The sequence below is a fragment of the Spodoptera frugiperda genome, chromosome 26, assembly GCF_023101765.2.
Source record: "Spodoptera frugiperda isolate SF20-4 chromosome 26, AGI-APGP_CSIRO_Sfru_2.0, whole genome shotgun sequence".
Lineage (NCBI taxonomy): Eukaryota > Metazoa > Arthropoda > Insecta > Lepidoptera > Noctuidae > Spodoptera > Spodoptera frugiperda.
Genome location: NC_064237.1, coordinates 5,038,720 through 5,061,204, shown reverse-complemented (window position 1 = coordinate 5,061,204; position 22,485 = coordinate 5,038,720). Strand labels below are relative to the sequence as shown.

The following is a 22,485-nucleotide window of genomic DNA, read 5'->3' as shown; positions in this document are numbered from 1 at the left end:
TTCTCTGGGGACACTTGGGTTCTTGGACGTACATACGTACCCACATTTAACATGATCATCGTGATATGATAAGTAAACCATCTGTAAGTGAAAACCTAGATTTAAAATGTACCTAATTCAGAACCTCTAGTTTTATTTCATTACTTACATAAAATCTGTAAGTTTAACAGTACCTACAAATATTTTAATGATTTTTTTTCAAGCGGAAGCAGTTATAAATTACATTGTTATTATTACCAGGTATCCATTGAAATATCATTAATTCCTCATACCAAAGTACCCATTTCTTACTGTGAAATTAATACTAGTTTACCTAACTCATAAGTACCTAATTCATTAGGTAATATTATCATTATTACTTTTATTACCCACTAATAAAAAACCTATCTATAAAATAGGTAATAGCAATAGAAATTACCTACACATAAATCATAGTTCCATGGTAACGAACGATCTAGGAAATTGAACAAGGTCGTAGTGACCGCGGAATAAATGAATCAGTTTAACTACACGCAAATAAAAGCCATCAACAGATGTGCAATCTAACGAGAAAACGCCACAAAAGGCTTTTTTGTATGACACATCTGCCAAGCGATTTATATAATAGACGTTAGAAAAAGTAATTACTCGGGAAGTCGATGTTTAAATAAAACGCATATTTGTGTTTATTTGCGTACCTATTTACGTTAACGTTGCCTTTTTTAGGGGGGAAAATCATCCAATGACTTCGTAGTAGGCGAAAGACGACTTAGGCGAGGCGAGAGGGAGTGTCAGTTTCTTACTGACTAAAAACCACCCCGTTCCTACTCCTGCTTTTCAAGTCAGAGCCCCAGTAAAACCGCTAGGTAGTTCGCAGCTCCGGATTAAAACGTTACCTACATTCTTAAGTACATAGTAAGCAGTCATTAAGTTATATCATGATGTCTAATATAGTTCTTAGAGATTTTGGCATTCCGTATTTAACGATTAGGATTACAAGTTTTTTTCCGTCAGCCACTTAGTCCAGAGAGCTAACACTTTACACAAGTTTTCCTTCACTTAGATCGAAGTCGTGACCAAGAACTTGACTATAGCGCTTGCGGCTACTAAATCAACAAACAAACTACATATTTTAAAATCTATTTGATTTTAGAATAATTGTATACCTATTGCTTACAAAAATTATTATATAGCTTCATCATTTTTTTTTGCCAGTGGCCAATTGTCCTGACAAATGGAATTTGAACGCAAGTCGAAAAAGATTATTTCTTTTCTTAAAGCTGAACCTGCTTCTAGAAGTAACGAATGGTCAAAATTCTTCCAAAGTGAGTCAATACAAAGTAAGTTGAAATTTTCTTTAACTTTTATAAATGAGTCGTAGAGTCAGTCAGAGTCAGTCTAACAGGCAGTAAAGAGGAGTTATAAGATAAAATAAAACATCAGATAAATTTAACACTTATTTATTAGGCACGTAACAATGAAGTATACAAATACAATAAAATTAAGTTTTAGCAATGTTATCAAAACTTAGCTTAAATCACAGTTCATGGCACATGTTGGTAGTTAGTTACAAGAAAGGTCCCCACCCTATGTACATTTGGCATAAGTTTATTATACTGGTCGCTTCCACGATCAGATGTTCCACTTGACCTTCGGGAGACAAGGACAGCGATAGTTGCTTGTTCTTTGTTCTCACCTGTGAAAAATAATATATATCCTGTTAAAATAAATGGGTACGTTAAAACGTGACGTTGATTTCTGAGTCACCCTGTTTAATACATTCATTCTGGTACATTAAAATGAAACAACGTAGTATTTTCGATTGATTGCTAGATAAAATAATAATAAGCAAACCACCTAACATGATTGCCAGCTGTAATTTCAAAGTAAAACAATGCTTGAGCACATTAAACATAATTATTCTTATAATGATCTTTCAGCACGTGTGTGAAATTATTTCCCTTGAAATATGTGATGGTTCTGATAAAATATTAGTCATAGTTTGCTGAAAAAGAATATTTCAGTACACAATGTCAACATAAAACAAAGTCGTAAATCGTGTTACTCACACAATTTCACACTCGAGAAAGGTGGGGCGCACTTTTCTCATCTATTAAGTTTGTCTCAATAAAATACTAAATTAGGAACAAAAAAATGAAGACTAAAAAAAAATATGAACTTTTTTATAATGCCGACATTTACGCAATTTAATATAATATCGACAAGACATCTAGTCATATATGATTGAATTTAATCTTTGAACTACCGTTTCCAAACACTTCTAAACTAGAAAGATAAAATAAGAGTTACTTACCATTCCGTTAAGTCTCTGCTTGATATGTAGTAGATGTTGCATGGCCTGTTCATTGGTCCTCTCGCCGCAGTCCATCTGCCGTACTTTACCCCACGACACAAGGGGGTCGTATACAAACGGCTCGATGACCGACATCAGCGCCGCGGTTTGGGCACGGAGAGCTCGCATTACTGCCTCGCAACTTTTCCTGCGGGAAAATAAATATAGTATTTAATTATATATTATTTTGTTGTACATATTTAATTGTATATTATGTTGTAAATATTTAATTATATATTATTTTGTTGTACAGACAATTTTGAATCCCCCTTGACCAAAGGCCACGTAACTACTCTGATGTTGCGGATAACCATTGGCGCCACTGATCGCCAACCATATAAAATAGCAGAAAACCTGTTGGTCTGAAAATAGATGTCAACTACAAACTCCATTCAATTAAAATAATACTTAGACCCGCCATACACGGACTGCTCGAGCAGTTAAAGTCAACAGCTTGAAGCTGCCATTTAACCTGACGATTGTATAATTGACGATTGTAGAAGTCTGTAGTTCAGTATGCAGTCGCAGTTTGGAGCAGTCGATCCTGACTGCTTTAAGCAGTCCGTGTATAGCAGCCTTGTTTGAAATCGCCAACCCGCCTTGAGCAAGCGTGGTGATTAATGCTCAAATAGCCACGGCCCTCAATAGCCACGAAATATTACAGTTTTTATTACAAAGTCAGCAGTACAAAAACCAATCAACATTCTATTAAATCATAAATTATAAAAAAATCCTTTGTCATCTTATGACTTCTTTAAACACGGCTTGTTTGAGTAACCTCGTGAGAACCATTAACAATTAGGTACACAATTACTGTTGTATGATGTTTCTCTTCACAATGATATCTGTATTTATCATGAATATATTTTACACTCATATACTTATAAAAATATGTTTGAAAATGTATGTGCACACGAGTGCTATATTTGTTTAAGCAAGATTACAATCTTAAAACCCAATAGTGAGATTATAAATATCTAGATTGTTTATTTTAATAAGCGCAATTAGTAGATAACTTAAGTCAATGACTTCGAAATCCATCAAGCAGATTTTTAATAAGATCCCATGTACTTGATGAAAGTAGATTTTCTTTGAAAGAATACTAATGTTTACATACATTTTGCATAACACTACATAACAACATTATCATATTTTGTACCTACTCATCTACCAATAACAATAGAACAAAAAATATCCAAAGTCAAAATGCTAAAATCTTAAGTCAAAAAACTAATCAAAATGTTAAGCATATTTTACAAATGAATTTTTTATCATCTATCTGTAATGAGTGTAATAGGAAAGGTTACATCATTTGCTTTTTTCCTGGTATCATCTCGGCAAAAACTTTCAAACAAAAAATCTTATTGATATTTTGATTGAAAAGTGAACTTGCAAGACATAAAATGTTGTATGTGATTAAACTACCTACTTATTATATTTTATTAGATAAGATACAATAAAACTAGTCTGCATGCATTGTCTATAAAATCTAAATACCTAACTGTAAACCAGATTCGCTGGTTCTTTTTCCCAAGGCAGAGGTCTACATGTATAAAATGTTAAGAGTCAAATGAGATATGTGAGCTAACATATTTTATTCCCTATATATTAAGATCATTCTTATTGATTAATTTTCTTTTACTCACAGGTAACACCGGCGCTGATTGGCCGGTTCTAATGAACCAACCAATCAGAGCATCGAACACGATCTCGTTTCGATCTCGTTAACAGTAAAACAAACGCATACTAAGCCCTCTGATCCAGCTACCTAAATCAAGCATGAAACGGTCAATTCCCAATTAAAAGCAGTAGTAAGCAGGCAAGAAAAGCACAATTATTATTACTCGCTCACCTGTACATGCCCTCATGTTTGAGAGGTCCCATAGCCGCCTCCATATTGTGTGTGAGTCGGAAAGGAACCCTTTCCGGCCACTCGAACGCCTCTCCCTTGTTGAACAGACAATTAAAGTCCACATGCACTGTGTCACCATTTGTCGAGTCGAACGATATGTTTTCTCCGTGTCTATCGCCAAGACCTAGTAAAAGAAACAAGATTATTTATTTAATAATGCTTTTTACATATTTTAAACTGCGCCTCCTTTCGCATCGTTTAACAAAATGTGTCAGTCAAAGCAATAAAATATGTTTTGTTGTGTTAAGTTAGTAAAACAATAATTCTTGAATTGTTCATAATCTTTAAGAACTTACCCAAAATATATCCAACCATTGACATGACAGCAGTAGTTCTGATGTAAGCAGATCTTGCCTGATACCTGTTGAAAATCATAATTTAACACATTTCGAACTATTGGTATTTATTTCTAGTTAAAAAGCTAAGTTGGAATTAAATATTTACCATCCATAAGGATCGGAGAACACCCTTCGGAACCACTCTTGGAACACGGGAGGGTGACGAGGTAGCAACTGTTGTTCGTAGATACGTCTCTTCTTCTCAACCGGGTCTTTGTTCGCACACATCATTTCTTTCAACTCTCGATTGCTTGTATGAATACCTAAGACATAAAGCTGGTAAATTGACGACTAAACTTATGATATTTTCTTCTTCTTGTTTATATTTCTTACCTTTTTGTTTATAAATATGCATTAATATAGGCCTCAGACCCACTAAATTCGGTACCCATTCTATAAGCCCGCATTCTTCATTTAAAGGCAGGACGCTGTACGTTCGTATGTAAAGTCGTCGCCGTCGCGTCTCCGGCGCATCTTGCAGGAAACGATTGACAACTCCGTTGAATTCCATTAAACGGTAGTCCTTTCGAAGATCATCGCGCGGTTTCAACATTATTATGTAGGATTTACCGTCGGATCCTAAAAGAAAATTAGGGATAAAGTGAAATTATCATTAAATGTTTAATTAAGTCTATTGTTGCGGTTGACGCGGTAGCTGGGCAACTGGATGCCGTGCAACGTGGCGTGAGTACGATCCAAGGAGCAACTCTTTGCGTGATCCACAAATTAGTTTTTCTCTGGATGTCATATGTATGTGAACTTGTGTGTTTGTTTTGTATACGCACCTACGGCACCAAAAATCATCTGTGAGGCAAACGTTTTTGAAAAACTTTATTACCTTTTAATGTAACTTTTCTAGGTTTCTGCAGCGAAGGCAGTATACTGATCTGTTCTTCAATGCCCGCGATGTATACCGGTGGTTCCGTGGGTATGTTGAAGTCGATACGTTCTTGTCGCGCCGCCTTAGAAGGCAGCACGATCTTGCAGAACTCTTGGAAGGGCATCATCACGTGACTGAAGCTGTCAGTCGCAAGGAGACGGGGAAGCGATCTGACTAGGGTAGATACCGTAGTTGTCTGCAAATGTGAAGAGAAAATTTTCAGTTAGATTCAACATTGTTATTTCACGTGTTTTTATAACATCTTTCTATTTTGAAGTAACTATTCACCTCGCAGGAGTATTTTGTGGATTTGTCATGCGTGTTAAACCTCATTTGATATTTAAGATTTTGTCTGATACTTGGGGTCGACAACGACAGATCAATGTACGTACGTCCTAAGTATCCTTCATATTTTATTATTTATTAATATACTTATTATGTATTTATGTACTATGGAATATTTTTATCCGAAATCCAGTTCAAAGTTGCATACCAAATATTATATTTCACACTTTACGTTTACGTTCATGTTATTCTTTGCTTTAAAGGCGTTAACATATTAACGAGTATTACGCACTAGACGTAAATAAGGTGTTTTATTTGCATTATAATTTGACACTATTGTGATAACACAAACAGTATGTACATTCCGACTACTGAGCTTCGTCATAGATCAACATTATGAGGTGTTCGTTAGCATGCTTAGAAATATAATGTAAATAGTATGAGACAGGTATTCCCGTAACAAAGTATTTATAACAAAAAGCTGAAGTCTTTGTTGTCTACTTCGCGTCTCGAGAACTAGCAAAACCGTGTAAACCTTTTTAATTTTGTTTAGAAGGAAGTACGTATACAGAACAACAAACACACGACTAACAGTAGGGGTAAAATCATTCTTCAAAAATACAGTCAAAGATTGCGATATGTTAAGTTCTATTGATACAACAATCACAAAAAACCGGCCAAGTGCGAGTCGGACTCGCCCATGAAGGGTTCCGTAGCAGCAAGTAGATGACATAATATAAACATAGTGTTTGTATGAACGACAAAGTTATATTTGCGGTTTTTGAAAATGTTTTATTTCTTAAAAACTAATAATGATATCTCGTTCAAACCAATTTTCGTTGTTAGTTTCTATTGAAATCTACAGCATATATTTTTTTCAGTTTTCTCACTCTCTTATTTTAAAAGTTAGAGGGGGGGGACACTTATTTTTCCACTTTGGAAGCGTCTAACCGTCCGAAAAGTGGTTTTAGAAACCTTAATGTCTTTTTTAAAGACCTATCCATAGACACCCATCACGGATATGTTAGATGAAAAAAATTTTTTTTGAATCAGTTCCATGTATGGAGTTTAATTTTTAAAATTCATTATTATTTAAAATTCGAATAGCGGTTATCGAAATACACCATCCTACAAAGTTTCAACTATGTAGGCCCAACAGTTTCGGAAATAAATGGCTGTGACATACGGACGGACGGACGGACGGACGGACGGACGGACAGACGGACAGACGGACAGACGGACAGACGGACAGACGGACAGACGGACAGACGGACAGACGGACAGACGGACAGACAGACAGACATGACGAATCTATAAGGGTTCCGTTTTTTGCCATTTGGCTACGGAACCCTAAAAGAATTATTTTCGGAGATGCGTAATTTCGTAAAACGAAAATAATAGTAATCTTATCAAAATCTATTATTAATTACTGTAATCTAAAGATATGCATTAAGATTGTATAATATATCATGTTTAGCCGCCCTGTGTGGCAACGTGGGCTCTTTATCGTACATTAAATTTAATTGATTCGTATCGCAAAGGACAGTTATGTTGGGTAATACCTTGGTAAACTAATATTGATTTTGTAACCTTGAGTGCTTTATACAAAACGCGTAAATATGGTACTGGTTTTTGGTGTATGGTGAATGATGTACATATGTACGTATTTATGATGAATGATTGTTGAAAGATTGTGTTTCCAGCAGAGTCAGTTTTATGGTCCTAGTTGGTCACTATTCATGATTTCTTGAACTTATAACTTTTGGGTTCGGAAACAGTACAGTTTAGTCAGCAACATTTGACCATTTTAGGCATCGTAATAATAAGGCATGATGTCGTAAAAGTAGCTAAGTGTAAGATTAAGGTGAACTAGACTTAAAAACAGGAATACTTTCACAGCAGTCTGAATTTCGTTAATTCTCTTACTTACTGCTAATGTCTTAATAAATGTTTATTACTTTCAGATCATGAATTACTTACCAGGGAGCTTCCAGCGATGGGCTTATTACACAGTTCAATTAGCTTCTCAGCTAGCTGTGTAAAATCACTGATGAGTTTCAAGAGACGAGGTTCCTTGAGTCTTGGGTCTGCGAAGACGTCAGCGCAGCGCTTGATACGTTGTGCGTAGCTGGACTTCATCACACTCATCATCATCCATAGGGTATGTTGAGGGTACGCTACTATCAGCTTCACTAATATCGCTTTTAGTTGTAGATATACCTGGGCAATAGTTTTCAATGTGTTGTAAGATACATTTTTAAACAGGTTGTGATTTTTTTCTGTTTTGGTCTTTGGTTACCTTTCACGAGAATAGTCCGGTGATTTTGCTACGTTATAATCGAAATTATGAACCAGACACAATTCAAAATCTATGTCTTTAACAGAAATTCAATATAATATCACAAATCTATTGCAATCCAAAGTTTTTTGATCGAAATTAGTAATTAATAATTTCAGCAATTTGTTTAAATGATTGGACAGTCTATGAGATTGACTGCTGAAAATTTTAATAATGTATTTTACCTCTTTCACAGGATGGCAGATCCTCGATACGATTTGCGAGAACGCCGTCAGATAGAGATACAGCGGCAGTCTCTCAGAGTAAGTCTTGATGATCTCTGTCATCTGTGCTAACACTTGGTGCGCACTTGTGTCTGTAGATGTCACTTCAACATCCAACCTGTAAATCATGAAAATTATTCATATTTATTTTGGGATTTCGAATTGCCGCAGCATGGAAAAGCTAACTAAGCTAACTGAGGCATGCCGCAGCATGTTAAAGCTAACCGAAGCGTGTTAGGCCAGCCGTACACGGACTGCTTCAAGCAGTTATAACCGACTGCTTGAAGCCGCGACTGCGCGATGAACTATAGCCATTCATTCGCTGCCGTACACACCACGACTGCTCGAGCAGTCGCGAACACTTCAAGCCGTCAACAGCTTCAAGCAGTCGACGCCGACCGCTCGAGCAGTCCGTGTACGGCCGCCCTTACAGCATGTCAAAGTTGGCCGAGGCGTGTTACATGCATGTCTAGCTAACTTGCCACGATATCTGAGTGATACATCAGTGTATCTACATACCATATAGACAACATCCGAGGCATGCTCTGGTACAAGTACTTATGTCCATACTGTAGAGCTTTCCCGTAACTGTTGAGTGCGTACAGACGTCGCGACCAAGTCGTGCTTATACTCGTGCCTTCGCCGCAACTTACTTTCTCATAATAAGCTCCTAGACACACCTAGAGAAATTAAAAGAGGAATAAGATTAATAATTCTCAGTGATAGTGATATTTACAATTAAAAATTTGCATGTCAGGCTTACCAAACTCTTCTCCCATTGTTTAAAAACTTCCACCGACTCCTTGTAATACCCAATATTCACGTCCACGTCAACATTCGTAGTCTCGTCGTTGTATTTTGCTATCAATAATTTAGCTTTTGCGCACGTTTTTCTGGAAAAGAGAAAGATGAAAAGAAAATACTTTAAAATTCCTAGGTTTTTTTTTACTCAAACATAACATTACATAGACTATTGCTCTACTATAGTACTATAGTGTAAGGTAACTTTATGCGTCGCTGTCTACCTCCATTTATAACATACTTCTTCTTACAAATTCCCAGTATTCATCTTGCAAATGTATGTAATAACTATACCAAGTATTGAACATACTGGCAGGAAACAATTGGACCTACCTCTGATCATTATTAAGTTGTTCCAACATAGGGTACGTGTCGTCCAGGCCGCGGCGTAGCGTGGTGAAGGCGTGCTCGTGTTGCCCGCGCGCCCAGTACATCTTGGACTTCTCTATGAACAACTCCTCCGGCTGATACTCTTCTGCGTTCAACACGTACATGTATGACTGCAAGTGTAATGAAAAACTAATTATTACAAATTATAGTGTAATGTACTGAGATTTAAACTGTGTATTTTAACTTTTCAGACTTAAAATAAAAAGGAGGAGGTACTCAGTTCGGTGGCACCGACTTCTAACCTATCAGTTCTGATAGGGTGGGTAGCCTATCAGTACTAATAATAGTTATTTTTAGCTTTCGGTATTTTGAAGTCGGCTTTATACTTCGGCTTTATAGTCGGCTTTAACCTCGCGTGGAGCAAAAGGGCAAAAGCTGGCTTGATCCAGATGTTCAGTACGCATAGGGACTGCGAAAGCACGGCCTATCGATCCTTTATAGTGCATATATTACAAAAACCATGTACCTGTTGGAAGATACCGGCTTTCCTAGCGTGTTTCGCGCTTTGTAGCCAGAGGTCACCAATGCATGCCTTCAACCGACTCGCCGTGACAGGGTGTGTTGGCTCTAACAGTTGCTGAAAAAAAACAATATTTTTCAAAACTACAAGCATTTTGCTGTTGGCAATACAAGGTACAAGTGACTCCTGTTTTACGCTATAAATACCGTAACTGTTACGAAACTCATGTATCCGAGTGAGCCTATTTGTTACTATACATTCTGACTTTGAGCCTTAGAATGCCACAATTGAAATTGTCAGACAATATTACCCATTTATTTGCCAAGTAGTGTGTAAAATTTTATACAAGTATTCAGGTTTTCACCATATAATTATATTTGTATTTAATGATTACCTGTGTTTGTTGCAGTAGTATCCTCCGGAGTCGGAGCAGTGGTTCGATGGTCCTGACGTCGGACTGTACCACCGACAGCCGCAGCCTCCACTCGTCCAACAACTGATTCAACATCTCTGTACTCTGACGATCGCCGTCTCTTAGCTTTTTTAACCTGAAATTAATTATTACCAATATGAACCAAAATGATTGCTCAATAATAATGTGGAAGCGATTATAGAAAAAAATATTATAAAAGTGTTATTAACCTATAATATTATTTTTTTTACAATACTTTAAACTAAAACATTTCTTGTTTTATTTTCCTTTAGTTGATGCATATCAGTAGATATAAGGCTAAGTTCAGCTACAAATAAGGTTTTAGACACAACTTCTTAGTGTTCAATTACCTAAACTTTATGTAATTAAATGTTACATAAAATTATAAATGAGAAATGAAACATTTTAGAAGAAGTCGGAAATCCAAAATTACTAATAGCAATAGCTAAATAAAAACTTACTTCTGCAACACCTCTTCAGCATGACTAGTTTCAGTAATAATATGTAGACCGAGCACGCTCTGGTATCCACTCCTCAATGCATTCTCGCCTTTACTCTCCGCGTCCATCTGCGCTAGCAGTCTACTTGTAGTCTCCTTACACGATATCAGGAAGGCATCGTGGTCTTGTTGGCGGTAGGCTAACAAAGTACGGCCCATTAGCAGGCCCCAGTTTTCTTTTGATGGTGGCTGGAAGTAAATAAATATCTATTGATTGGACATGATAATAATGAAGCACATGCATTCAAAAAATAAAAACGTGATTTTATGATTTTCTCCTGCATCGTATGTGAGTTTAAAATCAAATTCAAATAACGTATAAATTGACACCCATATCACTCCCAGACCCGCAACAACAATCTGTAGAGTACACAAAGAGAATTTCTAAGCAGCAAGCGCAACGTTTCGCAGCAGCAGCGGCAGATACACTTATCGAATTGCATGTAATTACTACATTTAGATGTGAATGTAAATTGAGCCAATAAATATGACAAAACTGAAGAATGTTTCAATAAATTTAACAGTGCACTTACGACAGGTTTTTTGCATAGCTCGTCGAGTTCATCGAACCGTCCGAGTCGCCACAAAGGTTCAGCTGATAACTCGCTCATACCGTCTTCGTAATCATGTTTGCTAAGTAACCGGTACGCGGTGAAAGGCTGGTCCAGCCCAAGGTAACAATCGATCATGCTCTGAAATAAGATATATTGTTTTTATAGTAACCAGAAAATTCTGTCTGTAATTTTGTTCCTCAAGTGTAACTTGCCATGAAATCCTGGGTATGATTTCTGGTTCTCAGCTAATATTAGTCTATTTCAAAAGTAATAATCAGGCCACAAAAAATAACCTTTAGGCCTTGTTAAAAAATAAAATTTGTAGATTACTTGCCTGCAAACTATGTCTATCTAACTGGCCTTCCTGAGCCAACCGCTCGTAGCATAGAGCAGCATCTTGCAACCGTCCCGTTACTACTTGCGCGAGGATCAACTCCTTTAACGAAGGCTCCGATCTTTTCATTGATAAGATACCTGAAAGTGTGAGAAAAATTGCCATGTCAAACGTACATTTATTTATAATCAAGTAGATATGTTAACACATACACCAAGAAACGTGTTGTAAAATAAACATACCTAAAATAATGGGATAGTTATTTAGCAGACGACAATAACTACATTATTTTAATAATACATCACACTATTCAAATCAGGCGGCCTAGTTCCGAATCAGAGGATGAATCTAATAACTCCTCACCTGCCACAGAATCCGGTTCATCTAACAGTGCGTATATCTCGGCCAGGAAAGGCAGTTGTTCCTGCATCTTGTCCTTCCTCTCGTCCATGTACAACTCGAGGTACTGCAGCGCCCGCTCCAGCTCGCCGCAGGCAAAGTTACCGCGGGCTATCACCAACTTGTCGAATTTGTCCAGAAACGAGGATATTGCTCTGTGAAAATAAAATAGACATAATTAACATGTTTGAAGAGCTTATGTACGAACGAAATTAACTCTTTAATGTAAACTGCGATACTGGTCAATTTGAAACCGACAAGACTAATCACAAAACTTCTAGAGCTGGTCTGAACTGGACCTATGACAATTCATTGCTAAATCCGTAATTATTTACTACCATTAAGCATTAATTTAAATTAAAACTTACTTGTAATTCTCATTCTCCCTAGGACGCTGCTTTGAATGACACCACTCCAGCAACCATCTGTTCAGGAAGTCTAGCAGTGTGTAAATTGTCTTACTGCATTTACTCTGTAAACAAACAAATACATAATCTTCAATAATATTTGTGAAAGAAGCAAAAACTTAAAACAATCCAAGCAGAAATATTTAACATTCGTACAATATACACACATGTTACATGCAATATACATACTACACTTAAATATTTATGAGTCCCAAGTATTATATTACCTGATTCCCTTCTTCTGCCTGAACAGAGTTGATGCTCGGTGTCATTCTGATATGTCGCAGCATTTTATATCTAGACCTTTCTATTGTCACTGAATTCTCCACTTCAAAGTTTTCTAAACCTAGAAACATTAACATAATAATTACACCATTACAAAATTACGAATAATTAATATGGATTATATTACTTATCATTGCCTATAACATACACTATAATGTATCATTGCCTATAACATACACTATAATACAATTATTTTCAACGTCTTATTGACTCTTACCAATAACAGCCAATATTTCTTCTTGTATGTATTGCGAGTTATTCTTCGACTTGACAGCATGTAACAGCACGTAAGGTAGGAACAGGAACAGAGTCCTGACGTCTCGCCGCATACTCGGGTGCACTGTGCGTAGTAGTTCCCGAATACTTTCCGATTCTATCAGAGGAATCAGTTGCCCTGCCCAGCTGGAATCATTTAAGGAACATTATGTTACAACCACTGTTAAATCTTATTAACTGATAAAAAATACAAGTTATTCAAACTAAACTAGCACTTCAATCACAGTTTCTTAGATGCAAACTTCATTAAACTCTAAAATGTGTACTTAGATAAAATAAAATTTGTAAAGAACTCACTTGTGTGCCCACTCTAAAAATGTTGTTGCGTAAGTCGATCCGAACAAAGGGTGCGCTTTCTTCGGTTGAGATGGATACGCCAATGTGTATCTGAAAATAAATTACAACAAAATCACGATTTACCGGAATATTCAAGTTCATTTTTATCGGAATACTTTCAGGTTCCATTGTAGCAGGTAGACGACACTTTTGTGAACTCAACAGAGGTGTCAACAAATTTTATTTAAAACTAGCTGGTGCCCGCGAACTCCGTTTCGCCAAGAGATGTTAATGCGCCAACAGAAGATAAAAAACTATTATAATAGAGTCATTTCCGTATGTTTTTAAAGTGAAGGTGTTGCATGCCAGTTAAATAACCACTTCTCATATATGTTGATCAGGACGCTTTGTACTTCCACCATACCGAACGTCGAAATACATCGCAATAAGCCTAAAGAATTTCTTTATACACCACATTTGATGTTCTACCTGTAGGAGCCAATACAAACAAATTATCGGAGCTAGTGACACGCGAGAAAGCCACATAAAGCTGTCCGTGTGAAAAACAGCTCGTCCTAAGATCGACACCAGCGGCTCGAAGTGTCTGACCTTGTGACTTGTTAATGGTCATCGCAAAACATGGAGTAACGGGAAACTGCACGCGCTTAAATTGAAATGGGAAATGATTTGGGATTAGCGGTATGCGTGGTATAAATACTACTTCACCAGATCCACAACCCAGGCTTCTATGATATTACTTCGAAGTGCAATTACTTTTAGCCGAGTTCCATTGCACAGCTTAGGGGGTGTTAAATTACGAAGCAACATTATGGGAATGCCTACTTTTAAAGTAATATTATGTGCGTCCAGGTGCAGCGAGAGAGTTTAAAAATTCAACCGGGTAATTTGTAACATCCATTTGATCTACCACTGTATTTATAGACCGGTATACAACTTGGTCTCCTTCAATTCGCTCTAGAATAATTTGGTTGATGGCAGCGGCTTGGTCATTTTTGGGCGTAAGTATTGCTCGCTCACAAAGCCATGAATTGTCTTGACCTATTAATTGGGAAACATCACCATAAACCAAATCAATGAGTTCCTCCACCGAAGCAACAATTTTACATAGGTTGTCGGGTAGAGTTACTGAATTACTTGATTCGGGAAATGAGCCTTCGCCGATTTTTAATAAAACTCCAGAAAATTCCTGCGCATCTGGGGTTTCCACCTAAGTGAGCCCTCATGTTCTGCGTCAAGCTCAATTTTTCTATCCGAGGCCAAAGCACGGAGCGTTTTAGACATGCCCCGACCTCATCAGCTTCTTGTTGTGTCGTTCCTCTGGTAAACTCACGGGTAGAGTCTGACGAAAATCGCCACAAAATAAAACTGTAACCCCTCCCATAACGTGATCATTTCGCCAGATATCTTGTAGAGTGCGATTAACGGCTTCCACGGCCTTTTTGTTCGCCATCGTACACTCGTCCCAAACGATTAGGCTGCACTCTGCCTCTGCAAGAATCTTTGCCTTTTCGCTATTTCGGGATATGGCACAAACTCATTTATATCTAGGTCCAAAGGTATCTTAAACATGGAATGGGCGGTCTTACCTCCTGGAAGTAAAGTGGCTGCAATACCCGAAGAGGCGACTGCTAGTGCTATTTTTTCCTGTACCACCAGGGGCGTCAAGAAAAAATATTCCACCATCCTGTTGACTGACACTTCTCAAAATTCGTTCATACACAGACTTTTGTTCATTTGTGAGGGTGCCAATATTATTGTTCACGATTTCGGCCATCGCGGCACGATCATAATTTGTCTCCGCTGCATACTCTCGACCAACACGCCGAACTTCAGTGGTTTCCTGCGGCTCTGGAAGACCATAATGACTCAAAGGATTGCCACCTATTGAAATCACAATATCTTGAAGTGAACAAAGGCAACGATTAATAATACGCTCGTCAGACTCTGCCACACTATCTCCATCAGCGCGCCTAGCCGCAAAACGAAAATCTTCGGATAATGCCGTTGGTATTTTTCCCATAGCTGCATTGGATGGGCAAGTCCGCAGAACACTATCATGATTGCAAACAAATGTCGCAATCGGATTAGTGTCGCTGACTACGGCCTAAGTGTCGTCCCAATTTCGATCGTCATCTAGCAGACGCAATGCGCTGCAAGCTTCGTGAAAGGTGGAATGCTCAACACCATTAACAGTTTTTAAATATGTGTAAGAAGTAGCTCCCCGGGCTGTGTGCAGTAAAAGACGCAAGTAATAACATTCATTATTACTCGGATGAATCGTGTACACTCGTCCTAGTGCATGCTCGCGATATACTCCTGGAAACCCCTCCACCGGCTGTCCCCGTCGGCGTCTATTAAATACTCCTTGTTGCTTATTGTACGTGTAATACGACGGTACTTCATTGTATAGGAGTGTTCGTAAAACTGTCTTCTTGACACAGACTGAAATATGCTAAGAGTGTGGTACGGCGTGGATTTTCTAAGCGTTCCCGTACGTTTTCTGGATTGAAATATAATCGCTGTCCGTTTTCTAGATTACATCTAAATGCATTACAGTTGGGTGTCGTCGTGGATAGAAAATCCAAGTATTCTCCACACCGCTTCCGATCAGACAGCGACCAGATTGATATTTGGTCACTTCATCACGATCACTGCTCTGCAATCCAAATGTGGCTTGATAACTTCCTTTGTTTACGTACTTGCATATGTACTTTATTGATTCTACACTCGCGCAGTACTCTACATTTACGTGAGCTTCAAAGGCACGTGAGAGTACTGGTGAATATGGCACTACCCACCGATTATCAACTGTGACACATTGTCCGCGCATATTTATTTCAGCAATAAAACCACTATTTTGAGGTCTCCGACGGCGGTACCATGGGTATCCGTTTTCACCAGTAACGGTTTCATCACAAAATTTTTTGGAAACCTCTTTGTGCAACGGCCTTCTTTCATGCAGGGTGAACTGCTGTTAAATGTGCCACATGGGCCATGTATCATGTTCGTTTTGACGATTCTGTGTAAAATAGGGTCTGTGTCTGGATTAGGTATTTCCGCACTAATAAGACGATCGATTTCGTTTGGCCTGACCTTTTCCTCTAGCCACAAAAGATTATGGGAATGAGGCAATCCACGTTTCTGCCACTCTATCGAAAACATGTAGTCGGACTGACCCAAATATCTTTTCTTTTGTGAGGAGATCAATTAAGCGCTTTTGCTTTAAATGAAAGACTCTAGAAATTAAGTCATGTCTGTCATAGGAAGCCTGACCCGTCAGCAAGTTATTTTCTATTTCAGGCCATTTTGGGTTAGTAGTCATGGTAATAAAGAGATCTGCGCCGCCATATTTTCTGACGTAGCAAAACGAAAGCTAGCTATTTCATGTGTCTATTTATTTAGCTTCAAAATTAACGGAGTTTCATGGAAACTTACCCCCCTTTTTCAGCCCCTATTAGGCATATTTTCCAAAAATCCTCATTGCATCATTCTTAATTTGTAACCAAATAGCCGAATATTAATTTTAATCGAATTAGCTTCAAAACTGACGGAGTTTCATACAAACTTACTCCTCCCCTTTTTACCCCTTAAAGGGCGAATTTCCAAAAAAAGGATAGCCTATATGTTAGCGAGGACTAATAGCTATATAACAAAAAAAGTTTCATCAAAATCCGTCCAGTAGTTTTTGCGTGAAAAGCGAACAACAAACAGACAGACAGACAGACAGACAAAAATTTTTTAAATCATGTTTTTCGCTTCTATTGGTTGAATAAAGATCCCCATCTTATTTTTTCTTAAATATCTGTAATGTACAGACATGGAGTTGTTATAATTTTATTATATGTATAGATTGTTATAATTTTATTATATGTATAGATTATTTTCGTTTGTAATGAGTGCTTTAACGCATGTAATAGTCACTGACTATTTAAATGTTTCAATACATATTCACGATAGCCGAAGATTTATTCCTAAGCATTATTACTTACTCTTTATTCTTCTAAGATATCGATAAAAATAGTCACCTGGAGCTCAGTAATGGATGCATTATCTGATGCATATGTTCAGGGAAGCTGTCCCACACATCTTTCTTGCTACCCGTAGGCGAAATGTCGTAAATTTTCAATATCTCTTGTATTGTTAGAGCATAACAATCCATATTCTGAAATCAATAAAAAACCACGTAATTTAGAAAAGTCTATTACCAATTATAGAGCAATTTATGCAATAGTTTATTGGTTTTCTTAATTAACGACTTTGAAATATTAGCCTCAATAAAATACATACCATAGTATCCTTTTCATATTGGAAAGCCCGTGACAGTTCAACAAGCGCAGTGGCGGCGAAGCAGTCGTCTCCTATAGAGAATGCGAAGGGGGATCTATCTGGCTGCACGTACTGACGCGGTAGGTGACCGGCTTCGATGGCTCCCAACTGACCGAGGCAGGCACCGCTTGATAGACTTACTTTAGGGTCTGGATCTTTGCATCCTGAAATGTTATTGGCGATTTGTAGCTTAAATTATTGCACTGTGATGATGATTTAGAATTAAGCACATCACGCACGGCTCTTGAAATTAGATTATTAATAAAACAATGTGAAAGAAAACTCTCAACGATTTGAAATTTAAACCTAACTAACTGTTTACATACTTCTAAAATAGTAAATAGTTTAAGGGAAATTAATAAGAAATTGTAAAACTATATACAAATATAACAATACATACCCGCCAACAATGAATCTATCAACTCGACTATAACTGGATCTATGTTTTTACCGCCAAATATAGCTTTATGTATCTCAGATCTGTTACTTTTCAATAATTTGTCGAGGTGGGAAAACGCATACGCCTTAATACTGGGTATGTCATGGTTCAAATGTTGTAAGTACCACTTGATCTTGTCCAGGAAACCGTCAGGCTGAGTTCTCTTAACATGCCTTTTAATAACCATCTTTATTCTATCAGATATATTTGTATCTTCCAAGAAGAAGAGGTCCGATATATGAGAACTAAGCAAATTCTCATTATTCAACACAAGATAGTGAAATATTTTGTTTATTTCTTGAGGAGCATATTCCAATTGTTGTAACAGCGACACTGCTAAATTAGACATAAGTGGTCCCAACGAAATCGTATCAATGTTATGTATAAATGCGCTCCACGCCTCTGCTAATATTTTTGGGAATTCCTTCGCCAATTGCAGAGCAGATCTTAAGGTAGCCAGCACCTTAAACCTTAACGGCGTTAAGTATTTAACTCCCATCAATTGCATTATATCCGGGAAACTCTTTAATGCTTTTCTTTTCACTGATATCGCTACTTTAGCGTTAACCAGTTTATGATCAAAATAAGCTAGAACACCCAAAAACTTCGGGTTCAAAAAGTCCGCGATTTGCGAAGTGCTCATTGTCATACTTCCAGTTGGTGTTGAAACATCAGGGTCGTGGCAAGCCAAGTATCTACATGCATTCAACACTTTTTCAGAGTCACAACAATACTGTAGAAGAAACTCTGTTAGTATAACTCTAAAATGTCTCTTTATCAAACTTAGTACCGACGTCTTGGTCAGCCTTCCAATAATGTCCATACATTTCTTTTCAACTTCCTTCGACTCGTTCAAATACACGTGAACGTAAATATGAGGAAATCTCTCAATCAAGAAGTCTGATACCGAACATTGGACTAAGGAAGCAATTTCCTCAATCATGGATGGAACTTCTTTTATGGTCACAGAGTAGGGCATCAAGTAGGGCAAAAAGTGATGCACATCTTTGGATATAAAGTCTCTGTACCCAACAAATCCAAAAGCCCTAACGACTTTCAGAAGTGAAATCGCAAATTCTTTCCCACTGTACAAGCTACATTCCACAAACAGTTTACAATAATCCTTTTTATAGCGATGGTAAACTTGATTAGGCGTGTATCCGTGTACTTCACACACATCTCTTAAACTAACCACAGCCTTTGGTCCAAGACTACATTGTGGATGCATTATAAAATAAACGAAAAGCTTTGTTACAGGTAAAACTACTTTCTCATTTGAACACAATCCAAATTCTTTTATGAGATTTAAGGTGTTGGTCTGTTGGGCATAATCATTGTTTTCCAAACTGTTTCGTGTTGACTTTACTAGTACATTGACACATAAACTGTAAGCGTTATCCTTGTGAGCATTCCATTCGGGGTCTTCTTCTACCTAAAAAAATACATACCATCAGACATAATAGTGTTACAAACTATTGCAGTATTAATCATCTCATTGTATACATACCAAATTATCTTCAACAAATGGTGTGAAACATTTTAATACTTGATGACTGTTCTTTTCATTTAACAGATCAGTAGGAACTCCATAGTTCAGCACATAGTAGTGATGACAGAGCCTACCAAACAGGTCCCAGTAGCCACTGTTTTCCACATCTACATACTGTTTCCAATTCAAGAACTTCGCGAATAAGCTTTTAAGACTTATAATAGTGGAATGTTGACTTGGAGTATAGCCATTACTTTCAGAATATATCACAACTTTATTTTGATTTATTTTATTTAAAGAATCCTCTGAATATCTATTCTTATCTATGTGGTGGCATTTGGAACATATTAATAGCATATCTATAATATTGTTTGTGAATATAGAATGTCCAATACAATTTTTTGGTACACAAATGACAATGTCATAGGTTCCTAATGACATGCAGGCTATGGCTGATATGACCTGTGTAACTTCTTCCTGAATCTCCTGGTCTTTTGTCAAAAATGCAGGCAATAACAAGTCTCCTATAAGTTTACTTGAAGAGAATATGTTATTCAACACTAAAAGTGGGCATAATGGTAACACCTGAAAAAGAAAAACATAAAAGCATCAACCATAAAATTAAATCAATACAAGGCATGTCATACATAACTACTTAAAACAAACAATAGTTACCTGCTTGTAATTATTAACAGTTTTGTTTTTCAGGAAACCACCAATTAAATTAGAAATTATCCTGTTCCAGGTTTCACTAGACTTGCTTTGCAGAACAAGTCTAACAATCAACAAATATTTCAGAATGATTATTTTGACAGTATCACTGAACCCAAAATTATGTTCAGAGAACTGCGAAGAACTTTGCAAACACAACAGTTGAAGAATTTTGTTACAATCCTCTCTTGATGGTGCATGGTAGAGGACCATGGTACTTAGAAGTATGTCCATGTACAATCTAGTACAGTTACTATCTCCTAAAATAATGCTTTTATTAAATCCAATAAGCTTCTGTAATGATCCCCAAATCACATAGATCACTTCTTCTGATATAACTTTGGTCTTATCTTCCTTTTTTGTCAAAGCAACTTGTTGCAATATACCTAATGCAGACAAACATCTCTTCAAATGGTAACTTATTAAAAATATATCAATCTTACTATCTTCACAAGTCTTTATTGATTGAATTACATTTAATACTTGCTGGTAACACCAACTGTCTTTTGTATCTTCATTTGTTTTTCCTTGTATATCAGAAGTCATATATACTAGTATGTTTCTACAATAGTACTCTTTCAGTACATCAATTTCGCTTGCATCCTTATTTGATATATCAATCAGATCTTTTGAGATATCAATGTGAATGGTCATAGATAAACATTCCAACTTCAGGTCATTACTAAATATTTTATTATTCTTAGTTCTTAATATGACTGTGCAAATATTTGAAAGAATCTCTCTATTCTCTCTATCAGGAGATTTTTTAATGACTTTCATGTAAGTACACATTGTTTTGTTAAGACTATCCAAGTAAATTGCATCTATTTCCCCTTTTTCATAGTAGACATTCAATGACTTCAACATAGCTTCTATTGAATATAGCAAGTCATTATAAACCAATGGAAAGCATTTCTGAAACTTGTAAATGCCAATTTGTTCATAATTGCTTATTAAATTTATGAAAAACTTTATAGAGTGTAGCTTTAAGTCAACACTGTAATTATCAAGCATGTACAGGACTTCATTAAATAACTTGCAATATTCTATTTTGTGTTTATTTATGTGAACAGAATTTGTTGGTAGACTCTCTGCAAGTAATTGCAATGTTAAGTTTATTAATGTCTTGCATGTTTGTATGTCTTTCACATTTACAAATATAGGTTCCAAGTTTAACTGCACATTAGGTATTTCTATTTGCTCCGACTGAAAGTTTTCAAGCAATAGAGCATTAAACTGACTATCTTGACTATCTTTGTAATACTGAACTAATTTTCTTAATACAGACACATATTCCAAATGCAAAGTATTGTAGAAAGACGCAGCATTCATACACAGTATGTTCAAAATTTTCAATTGAGCTTCTTTGCTTGTTTCATGTATCCTAGAAAAAAAAAATTGTAGATTAGATTTAAACTTATTTTAGATAGAATGAATTATGTTGTGTGTTATAAAAACATGATATTGTTTAATTTTTTGTAATAAAGTTTCTAAGATAGCAGTTGTATTATATTATTAAGAACCTCCCTTCATTTAGATTCAAATTGCTAAATAAAAATTTCAAAATATATTCACCTGCTTAGCTCCTCCACAGACCACACGTAAAATAGTCTGCCAACAAGCCATGTATTGAATGCATGATAATATGTGTCTGGGTACTTGGCGGAGCCAGCCCTAGGCACTAATACTTCAGAGAAGTCCCTGTAAACAAACCACGAAAATTATATAATTTACTATAAAGACTAGATTAATAATAGGAAGAAATTTAGGTCATAATCGAGTTATATTATAGAAGTATATCTCTGTCCTTACCCTGATAACTTTAGTATGGATGTTAGCAGTCTGTCCAAACCATCAGCTGCATGTTCCAAGTTGTTGAACAACACCATAGTGGGTGCATTAAACATTTGCCACACCGTAAATGGTCCATCCTGGTTATCCTCATCCATTGCCTTATTAATAAACTGTATACAATGCACGAAACGGATTAAATTAACTAAAATAGTTGATTTTACAAAAATAGGCTTATTTTTGTACCGGCAATAGTTTTTGACATTTATTTGACAACAACTGTTA

General features: G+C 36.7%; 1 protein-coding gene and 1 long non-coding RNA gene across 2 annotated transcripts in view; one reads left to right on the top strand and one right to left on the bottom strand.

Moving 5' to 3' along the window:
- Window positions 1–5,588, top strand: part of LOC126912540 (uncharacterized) — an 18,430-nt gene extending 12,842 nt beyond the window's left edge. Inside the window, exon 4 of the long non-coding RNA XR_007707263.1 lies at window positions 5,442–5,588. This is a non-coding gene — a long non-coding RNA (uncharacterized LOC126912540). The remainder of the gene's footprint in view (window positions 1–5,441) is intronic.
- On the bottom strand, window positions 1,436–22,485 carry LOC118264610 (serine/threonine-protein kinase ATR). Its single transcript, XM_035577173.2, has 29 exons — window positions 22,222–22,485; window positions 21,985–22,110; window positions 20,374–21,793; window positions 19,717–20,283; window positions 18,171–19,641; window positions 17,732–17,934; window positions 17,470–17,606; window positions 13,445–13,534; window positions 13,089–13,273; window positions 12,814–12,932; window positions 12,548–12,651; window positions 12,144–12,334; window positions 11,781–11,920; window positions 11,426–11,584; window positions 10,855–11,081; window positions 10,355–10,508; window positions 9,967–10,077; window positions 9,444–9,610; window positions 9,073–9,202; window positions 8,829–8,989; window positions 8,271–8,427; window positions 7,728–7,967; window positions 5,421–5,658; window positions 4,916–5,161; window positions 4,689–4,845; window positions 4,541–4,605; window positions 4,185–4,368; window positions 2,294–2,480; window positions 1,436–1,675 (listed from the first exon to the last, which is right to left on the bottom strand). The coding sequence occupies exons 1-29, from the start codon at window positions 22,356–22,358 to the stop codon at window positions 1,547–1,549; spliced, it is 7,602 nt and encodes a 2,533-aa protein (XP_035433066.2). The 5' UTR covers window positions 22,359–22,485; the 3' UTR covers window positions 1,436–1,546.

Coding starts and splice junctions, on each gene's coding strand:
- LOC118264610 (XM_035577173.2), bottom strand. CDS start 22,358: ATGGATGAGGATAACCAGGATGGACCATTTACGGTGTGGCAAATGTTT. Junction 20,284..20,373: donor CTGTTAATAATTACAAGCAG/GTAACTATTGTT, acceptor TTTCTTTTTCAG/GTGTTACCATTATGCCCACT. Junction 17,607..17,731: donor AATATGAAAAGGATACTATG/GTATGTATTTTA, acceptor TATTGATTTCAG/AATATGGATTGTTATGCTCT.